The sequence below is a fragment of the Synchiropus splendidus genome, chromosome 16, assembly GCF_027744825.2.
Source record: "Synchiropus splendidus isolate RoL2022-P1 chromosome 16, RoL_Sspl_1.0, whole genome shotgun sequence".
In the NCBI taxonomy this organism is placed as follows: domain Eukaryota; kingdom Metazoa; phylum Chordata; class Actinopteri; order Syngnathiformes; family Callionymidae; genus Synchiropus; species Synchiropus splendidus.
In genome coordinates this window covers 8,516,363-8,526,136 of record NC_071349.1, presented here as the reverse complement: position 1 = coordinate 8,526,136, position 9,774 = coordinate 8,516,363, and the positions used below count along the sequence as shown (strand labels likewise).

The following is a 9,774-nucleotide window of genomic DNA, read 5'->3' as shown; positions in this document are numbered from 1 at the left end:
ACCGTATTCTGTGACTTCTCGTCATGGAAGAGTGAGTCTGTGCGGATCAGGCTACAATGAAGAAGGAACAGGTTTCTTTCACTGACTACACAGTTAACTTCCTCACCTGACTAGTGCATAGTCTCTGTATATTGTAGCCGGAAACCTGAACTGCAACGATTCTTTCTCTTTTGTTTCTCACGCTCTATCCTCTGCTTAACTAGCGCAAGCACACATTTTGACCAACCACGAGGGACTTTAAGAGAAATCAGCTCTTAAACAACAGCCAGCTCCAACACTAGCTCTTCTAGTTGCTGTTCATTCCATTGTGTGTATGCAGCGGTGTCACTCGGCGGACGGTCTTCAGCACCGCTGCACCGGAGGTCACGAGGAAAGTCAACTGCCGGTCAAGGATGCACACGGTCGAGCAGCGCTGACTGCGCTTCCTTTTATTGGTCTTGTAACATCTGGGTCACTCGGACCACCGTCAGTGCTTGATGTCACGTGAGAACAAGAGCTGGATGGGATCTATAATGGAGCAGTAAACAAATTACAGAAGCCGTGTCAGTCGTCGTTGGAGTTAAATCCTCTCAACAAAGGGAAGGCACAACAGGTCTCATGTCTGGATTTATGTCTGGACGGCATACAATTCAGGATTATTGTCAGTTTTGTGCTATTGTTGTGCGCTCAGATCGTATCAGCTGTGTGAAATTGCGCACGCGGGCAGCTCAGGGGGAACAGAAAGCCACATCGTATTTAATTGTATTCTATTTAAAGCCAACATTTATTTGCAAGCATAAAAGATGTATAATAAACACGTAACAGAATCAGAATCAGAATCAGAATGATCAGTGGGGATCCCACCAACTAGGAAAGTGCTTTGGAATAGTGCTGACAAAAAATAAATAAAATAAGATACAACAAAGGCTGTTCACGAATTCAACAGTCTGACGGCCGAGGGGAAGAAGCTGTTCCTGTGACGGGAGGTTCTGGTCTGGATGGACTGTAGCCTCCTGCCAAATGGAAGAGGAACAAACAGTCCATGTCGAGGGTGAGAAGGGTCGGCTCTGATCCGACCTGCACGTCTCTGGGTCCTGGAGACATACAGGTCCTGAAGAGGTGGCAGGCTGCAACCGATCACCTTCTCAGCCGAACGTACGATGCGCTGCAGTCTGCTCTTGTCCCTGGAGGTGGTGCTGTTGTACCAGACGATGATAGACGAGGTGAGGATGCACTGGATGATGGCTGTGTAGAACTCCACCACCAACTTCGTTGGCAGTCGTAGTTTTTGTAGCTGCCTCAGGAAGAACATTCTCTGCTGGGCCTTCCTGGTGAGGGACCTGATGGTTGGCTCCCATTTGAGGTCCTCAGTGGTGGTGGTTGCTGTGACTCTCCTGAAGTCGATGATCATCTCCACTGTCTTCTGGGCGTTGAGCTCCAAGTTGTTGTGGCTGCACCAGGACACCAGCCGCTCCACCTCCCTCCTGTAAGACAACTCACCTCCATCTGAGATGAGCCCGATGATGGTGGTGTCATCCGCAAACTTGATCAGCTTCACGGACTGGTGGCTGGAGGTGCAGCAACCAGAACCTGACAACCACAACCTCAACCACAGATGAAAACGCTCACTTCAGTTCACCTCATTATATGCTGAACTGTTTTGACGCCCCCTAGTGGCTATGTAGCCCTCACAAATGGGTCACTTGCTTCACGTCTGTGACTTAAAGGGAGATGTTATCAACACTAAATAAAATCTTCCTTTCAGTTACTAAGAAGGACAATTAACAGAATAGTCAATGCTTCATATTCAGTCACAAATTTCACAATGTTATGTTGAAAAGGTCCTTAGAATATTCCCACGTAAGATCGCCCCACTCTTCACCGTTAATGGAACGTTTTTATCTTTGTCAAATAATTTACCGACAATACATTTGGATCTTTTCAACAAGAGTTACCTAAACCAAAAATAGGCCTCAAGAAAGCCAAGGCTGTTTTGGGAAAATATTGTCGGACCCAACAAGCTACATGTTTTTCTTCTGCGACGAAAGCTTCAGAACTCCATCAGAGAGACCCACCGGATGCTCTCTGCATTTCTCAAGTGCCACTCTGGAAACAAAGAAGCACATCATCGTGGGAAATCAGTAAACAAAACTCTAAATAATTGTTGCGTTCAGGAGGGTTAGTTTTGAGGGAGACACTACAGTAGTACCGAATACACCAATAACACTCCCAAAAAGAGATCGCAATACTCAGGTATGTGTATTGTGTACTGTAAAGTTCCAGTTAGTAGTTACCTCATTCAAAAGTAACTCCAAGTTACTCATTACTTTCAAAGTAAGTAGTTACTAGCAAAAGTAACTGTTTGGACGTGCATACTGTTTTACAGCCTCCACATAGCTTGACACGCCACTACAATGTTTCTCTGGTCTTTTACAGCTAAAAGCAAAAACAATGAGAACATAACGGAAGCTTTTAATGCGTATGACGCACACTGCTTTTTTAACTTTTGAAAGAGTTGTGAACGCGAAGTAATAAACATTTAAACCACAGCGATGACTAACCGTTGGTCATTTTGGCAAAGGAACGCGTTAAAATGACGTAGTTCCTATAGGGCGTTACTTAATAACGCGTTAGTCCCAACGCTGTCTGTAGATATAAAAACAGTCACGGGGCCCGCAGCTTTATCTGGTGGCCAGTTTTGTGCGTTTCATCGGACGACACAGAACCACTATTTTCAGAATTATATTGAATACGCTCTGAAAAATCGGATCTAGTTTGGACTGAGTATATGAATACATTGATTTAACACAATTTCCTTACCTTAGTTGAAGCATTACTTCTCTCGATGACCGGTGAATGGATTCGTCAAATTCTGATGCTTTTATTTTGAAGGCCGCTTGTCCCCCTCAGTTGACCGCCAAGCGGACTCGTCCCACTCCAGTCACTCGCAGCTTGTCTGCAGGATGGCGAAGCTCGGCGCGGTCCTCCTCCTCCTGACGCTGTCAGCTGCTTACTACCTCTACACCCCGATACCTGTCGGCATCCAGGAGCCATGGAGACTCATGATTTTGGACGCTTCAATCCGGACCATCAGGCATGTGGTGAGAGCATCAGTGATTTAGAAACACTCTTCCGATGGTGTGTCACGTACTGGATATGCGTACAAAGTTCAAAACAAAAAACGAGCGAGACATGTACGCAAAAGAGTTTCTGAATCCTAAGAACATGCATATGCATTTACGAGATTACATTTGCTCAACTTCACCGGCTTATTGGAGCAGCTGTAAACGTGACTTTTATTTGACTCCTGAAGGCGCCGTTATTTGACCGCGGTGAAGTTGGTTGGATATTGGATATTCGACAGACATCAGCTCCAGGACTAACGCCGCTAACCGCCGTTGCCTCCCCGAGTAGTGCTCACTGATCACGGACTGAATATCTGTCAAGTAGCGCTAACGCTGCTAAACACGGTCGGTTAGGGACGGTCAACAAATGTCTCGTCTTCGTAGATTTTCTTAATTAGCTTCCAGGAAAAGTGTCCATCAGGGTCCAAATGTATTGTGAATATTCAGGGGACATGAGACACATCTGTCACAGACATTTATGTTGTCATATTACTCTTAATATTCCTATTATTAATATTTAGCCAATATATTTTTTAATATTTGCTCAATAGCTTCCAGGAAAAGTGTCCACCAGGGTCCAAAAGTATTGTGAATATTCAGGGCACATAAGACACATCTGTCACAGACATTTATATTCATATATTACTCTTAATATTTCTAATATTCATATTTTGCTAATATATTTTTAACATTTGCTCAATAGCTTCCAGGAAAAGTGTCCACCAGGGTCCAAAAGTATTGTGAATATTCAGAGGACATGAGACACATCTGTCACAGACATTTATATTCATATATTACTCTTAATATTTCTAATATTCATATTTTGGCAATATATTTTTAATATTTGCTCAATAGCTACCAGAAAAAGTGTCCATCAGGGTCCAAAAGTGTTGTGAATATTCAGGAGACATGAGACACATCTGTCACAGACATTTGCCATATTACACTTCATATTTTTATGATTCATATTTTGTTGATTATGATGATTTCTCTGATTTCCAAATATTTGTTGAGTATGTCCATGTCATATAAACAAATGAATCCTAAACAACAATAAATATTGTCATTGCCCATGATAAATGAGACACAGGAGTTTTGTTCGAAATATAGTCATTGACATATTAATCGTCAATAGTACTGATAATTCTAAATCATCAGTTCATTAATTATTAAGGTTAAAGTTAATGAGTTCTAATAATATTCCAGTAGCATTAATGTCAAATCAAAATAAAGTTATCTGAAATAGTCATATGGAACTAGATGCATGAGATTCATCATAACATTGATTATATTAATTTAAATTAATTAATTAAGAGTAATATGACAACATAAATGTCTGTGTCAGATGTGTCTCATGTCCCCTGAATATTCACAATACTTTTGGACCCTGGTGGACACTTTTCCTGGAAGCTATTGAGCAAATATTAAAAATATATTGCCAAAATATGAATATTAGAAATATTAAGAGTAATATATGAATATAAGTGTCTGTGACAGATGTGTCTCATGTCCCCTGAATATTCACAATACATTTGGACCCTGGTGGACACTTTTCCTGGAAGCTATTGAGCAAATATTAAAAAATATATTGGCAAAATATTAATAATAGGAATATTAAGAGTAATATGGCAACATAAATGTCTGTGACAGATGTGTCTCATGTCCCCTGAATAATAATACATTTGGACCCTGATGGACACTTTTCCTGGAAGCTAATTAAGAAAATCTACGAAGACGAGACATTTGCTGACCGTCCCTAACCGACCGTGTTTAGCAGCGTTAGCGCTACTTGACAGATATTCAGTCCGTGATCAGTGAGCACTACTCGGGGAGGCAACGGCGGTTAGCGGCGTTAGTCCTGGAGCTGATGTCTGTCGAATGTCCAATATCCAACCAACTTCACCGCGTCGTAACGACATCATCTCTGAGAAGCTCATCTCAAGCTCGTCTGCGTAAAAATGTCAACATGGAAACTGAAGCGTGAGTGAGGACTGACGACTATTTTGAGGTATTATTTGACTTGGACGTCTCCCATTTGCTAGTACTAGACAGGTAAGTATTTACCTGGGCGGACAACAAGTGAATTTTATCCTTTTTTCATGTCAGAAAATATGGAAAATTGGAATCATTTTTGACTGTCCAGACAACATTTATAGCTGAGCTTTGAATGGAGCGTCTGTTGCAAACCAGGTAACTAGTTAAACACACTTTGACCGAATTCAACAATGATACAGTTTTGGACCCTGGACTCTGGTGACACAGCAGATTTGATCAATCTTGCTCTGCTGCAGCGTTGATCATGATGTTTAGAAGAGGAAATTGAGGGTCCATGAGTGCGTGAAGGCTGCACCTTCAGCTTTCCTTCTAGATCTATTATTTTGCACGATCAGGCGTGTCAAACCTTTAAACAAAACATCATGTTTTCAACAGCGCTGGAGGTTGTCTTTTCTTTCTGTGCCTTAACTTACTTGGAGCCAGCTCTTGCCGGCTACTTACAACATCTGGATCAAAGTATTGTATTTATATTTGATGAACGTGAATTATTTAGCAAAATGTCCGTCAATAAAGAGGTTGAATCATTGCTCTCATGGTGTCACAGATGAGGTCTGTGGTTAGTTAGAGCTACTTTATTGACCCCAAACTGGGAAATAAATTTAAATTTACCACTGTGGCATCGTGGTTTAGAGCTGAGCTCATGGCCAGCTGTTTGTTGACACATTACTCTTTAACGCTTCATGATAAAAAGAGCAGACGATGATTCAAGAAATAGCATTTTAAATGTGATGTAGATTTAGATTAAAACCTAAAATCTGTGATACAATGTTTTCAAGAGACTTTGACTGGTGATGGATGATGACAAACGCATTTGTTCGAGGAGTTGAACATCCAACTTGGGCACCTGATATTTGAGCCTTTCAAATACAGAACCATGCATCACTGTCAGCGAAAGGTTGATCCAACAAAAACTAACTAACTAACTACTGTCTTCTCAGGAGTCGATGAGCAAGTGGCTGGGCTTGATCAGTGTTGATACCACTCTGTCTAATCTTGTGCCTACGGACACAAGCGCGCGGCCTGGATTGAAATTCAGTGACATCACTTTAGCTGGCGTCCCGGTGCGAGTCTACGAACCTCTTGGCGGAGGGGAGGGTCACCTGAGGAGGGCCGTGATGTTCTTCCACGGGGGAGGTTGGGCTATTGGCTCTACCAGTAAGTATTCAATACTTTTTTCAGCAGGTGTTGTATTTACTGTGACATGCTCGTCCTGCTGTGCTCAGAGAGTGGCGCATACAACGACCTCTGCCAGACCTTGTCGTACGAGCTCAACGCTGTGGTGGTCTCTGTAGAGTGAGTGTAAACACTCCATCATCCAACAACAAGACACATTTTGTTATTGTGATGGTTGTTATGACACATACCATGGGGAGCCATGAGCTCAGAATTGAAGAGACATGCATTGATTTTTTTAACTGTATTTATGTAGTTATATTTATGGACGACAATTTCAAAGAATTGGAACGTCCTGCCAATGTTTTGATGGTTAGTCAAAACTTCAAAGTACTCTTGGCAAACACAGCGATCAAAAATATTTGTTTTCCAACCACAGTTAGTGAAGACTCCACGAGTTATCAAGTCACAGAGAGAGAGTCCAAGTAAAAATGTCCACGAGTGTAAACTCTTCCCGCAGTTATCGTCTGTATCCAGTCGTCTTCCCGGAGCCGTACTTGGACTGCCTCGCTGTTGCCAAGCACCTTCTGTCTCATGAAGTTTTAGCTCAGTACTCGATTGACCCCGATCGTGTGGGCGTGGCCGGGGACAGCGCTGGAGGGAACCTTGCTGCCGCGGTGGCTCAGGAGGTACACGTTAAAGGAAAATCTACTGTTTGAATCTCACGTATAACAGTTGAGTCATGGGGAGTGTCTTTGTGTCGCTGCAGATTTCTCAGGACGACACTGTGACGGTGAAATTCAGACTCCAGGCGCTGGTCTACCCGGCCCTCCAGACTCTGGATTTCAACACGCCCTCCTACCTGGACAGCCATTATGTCCCCCCTCTTTACCGTTCGACCATGATCAAGCTTTGGCTGCAGTATCTGGGTGCGGGTGTCTCCGAGCAGCAGGCGGCGATGAAGAACCATCACAGCGCCGCAGACAAGGTCCCGCCGGAGATGTGGGCTCGGGTGGATTGGGCCTCTCTCCTGCCTGCCAAGTTCAAGAAGAACCACAAGACCGTCAGAGTGCAGAAGAGCTCTCTGCTGAAGGAAGTCCCGGCCCTGCTGGACGTGCGGGCCTCGCCACTGCTGGCTAGCTCCGAGGTTCTGGCGAAAACACCTCGGGCGTACATCCTGACAGTTGAGCACGATGTCCTGAGGGACGATGGGCTCATGTATGCTCGCCGCCTGCAGGACGCCGGCGTCACCGTCACCTCTGAATATTTGGAAGACGGGTTCCATGGTTGCTTGTGTTTTGTCAGAGACGCCATGTCCTTTGATGTAGGAAAGAGAGCAGAGAAGAGCTACATCACCTGGCTGCAGAACAACCTGTAGAAAGTCTGTGCTTCTCCAGAGCTTCAGTTTGTCCACGTCACCATGGAACGTTATTTTCCTCATCAGTTGACAGATCAGCCCTGCAGACGCCACTAAAACCCCTCAAGTTCACCAGATCATAAGAGAAGCTGAACTCAGATCTGAAGAACACTCCAGCTAGTTGCCAAAGAAAGTCAGTGTTGTCAGCTTCTACCAACCGTCTGGCCTGTTTGTCTGTTAGATTGTGTAAACTACGATTTTACACATGAAAATGTGTGTTTAAAAGTTTTATCCTGAGGGTCTCTAGAGTTTGGAATGGTAAACTTCATCATTCTGTGTATCCTTCTGAGCACCTGCTTCAGGCCAGGATCATATAGTCGAATGACAGCAGCCTTTAAGAAGACATGACTCAGCCCATGTTGATCATGTTCTCATGCGATTCTCTCCTCCCCCACCATGCAAAATCATTAAACACAGTCCAATCTTTTATTTGACTCCTGAAGGCTTCATTTGTGCGTCGTAACTACATCATCTCTGAGAAGCTCCTCTCTGCTGAAGCCACAGTCACAGGCAGAGTGCAGGCAGGTTTAAAGGCAATCCACAGAACATACAGAACATTTGGAGTTTCACCAAATGTTTTTTGTGAATAAAAGTGAGGAGCTGAAGAACAGTCATGTCATCAGACGGCAGGTTTTTGACCACAGAATTACGGAATTGTCACTTTTAAGAATGATCCACTGCCACAATAGTCGAAAATAGTCAATAACATCCCGAATAAAATACATATTTTAATTATATATGATTATTTTTATATTTATTATTATTAGCAGCAGCACACTTTATTTATTTACGTTTATTTGCAATCATGTAAGAGGCATAATAAATGTAACCACAGAAGAAAACGGTCATTTCAGTTTGCCTCATAATATGCTGAGGGTGCAGTTTTGAGGCTGCCTGTTGGCTTCGTGGCCTTAGGCAGCCGTATCGAGCGCCGATAGCAAAAAACACCCTTGTCATTACGTTGCCTAGACGCGTCACTGAAATGCCCATCATAAAATGCAGCGGACAAAAAAATGTTTCACCCATAACTGCCATGCCAGGACAGTTTTTTTTAATTTATATTAATGATGTAGGTTTTTTTAATGCTTCATTGACATGTATTAAATATTAGTAATCATTGTGTGCTCTATATATTTATATATATTTTTCTCTATACAACACGTGTTCCCCGCTGACACTTTGGGTAAAGTTTGGCCCTTCATTCGACAAACAAAGGGTGAAACTAAATGACAGGACATGTCCCAACTGGTGTCCAACTGCGTGCAGAGGGTCGTTCATCCCAACTGTCGGTTCTTCCTGAAGAAAAATCAACATCATATAATGCAGTCATTTTCCCTCCAGTCATTAGTTTAGCTCTTTATTGCAGCTAATATGTACATGAAAATAGATAACCATCGTTGGGGCAGTCAATAGATTAGTTAACTCATCGTGTCTGTGACTTGTCAACACTAGGTCAAATCTTCTCTTCAGCTACATTTTCAACAGATACGAAGCATGTGATTAACTTGCATTAATCGCAAGTTAACTCAGCTGTAGAGCGATTAATTGAAATCATAAATTTCTATTGACTGCCTATATTTTTATCCTTCCCTCAATTAGCTGTTGTGAACGTCAATGATAAGATTAGGTAATAGTCAGGGCTTCATATTCAGTCACAAATTTCACAATATTATGTTGAAAAGGTCCTTAGAATATTCCTTGTAAGATCGTCCCACTCTTCACTGTTAATGTAACGTCTTTGTCAAACAATTTACAGACAGTGCATTTGGCTGTTTTCAGCAAGAGTTACCTCAAACAAAAATAGGTCCCAAGAAAGCCAAGGCTGTTTTGGGAAAAGATTGTCGGACCCAACAAGCTAGATGTTTTTCTTCTGGGACGAAAGCTTCAGAGCTCCATCAGAGAGACCCACCGGATGCTCTCAAGTGCCACTCTGGAAACAAAGAAGCACATCAGAGTGGGAAGTCAATAAACAAAACTCAGGACAGGATGGTTAGTTTTGAGGGAGACATCACAGTGGTACAACCCTCCCAAAAAGAGATCACGATACTCAGGTTTGTGCTGGTTTATATAGATAAAAACTGCAGC

At 42.8% G+C, this 9,774-nt stretch overlaps 1 protein-coding gene across 3 annotated transcripts; it reads left to right on the top strand.

The window, feature by feature from the left end:
- Positions 1–2,938: 2,938 nt before the first annotated feature.
- LOC128747463 (neutral cholesterol ester hydrolase 1-like) lies at positions 2,939–8,116 on the top strand. 3 transcript variants are annotated; one of them, XM_053845358.1, is made up of 5 exons: positions 2,939–3,080; positions 6,098–6,314; positions 6,383–6,452; positions 6,793–6,961; positions 7,042–8,116. In XM_053845358.1, exons 1-5 carry the CDS (start codon positions 2,943–2,945, stop codon positions 7,648–7,650), a joined length of 1,203 nt encoding a protein of 400 aa, XP_053701333.1. In that variant the 5' UTR covers positions 2,939–2,942; the 3' UTR covers positions 7,651–8,116. The 3 variants fall into 3 exon arrangements, with proteins under 3 accessions (XP_053701333.1, XP_053701335.1, XP_053701334.1); XM_053845360.1 differs by lacking the exon at positions 2,939–3,080 and adding an exon at positions 4,937–5,084; XM_053845359.1 differs by lacking the exon at positions 2,939–3,080 and adding an exon at positions 4,942–5,112.
- Positions 8,117–9,774: the final 1,658 nt, after the last annotated feature.

Coding starts and splice junctions, on each gene's coding strand:
- LOC128747463 (XM_053845358.1), top strand. CDS start 2,943: ATGGCGAAGCTCGGCGCGGTCCTCCTCCTCCTGACGCTGTCAGCTGCT. Junction 3,081..6,097: donor TCCGGACCATCAGGCATGTG/GTGAGAGCATCA, acceptor CTGTCTTCTCAG/GAGTCGATGAGCAAGTGGCT. Junction 6,453..6,792: donor GCTGTGGTGGTCTCTGTAGA/GTGAGTGTAAAC, acceptor CTCTTCCCGCAG/TTATCGTCTGTATCCAGTCG.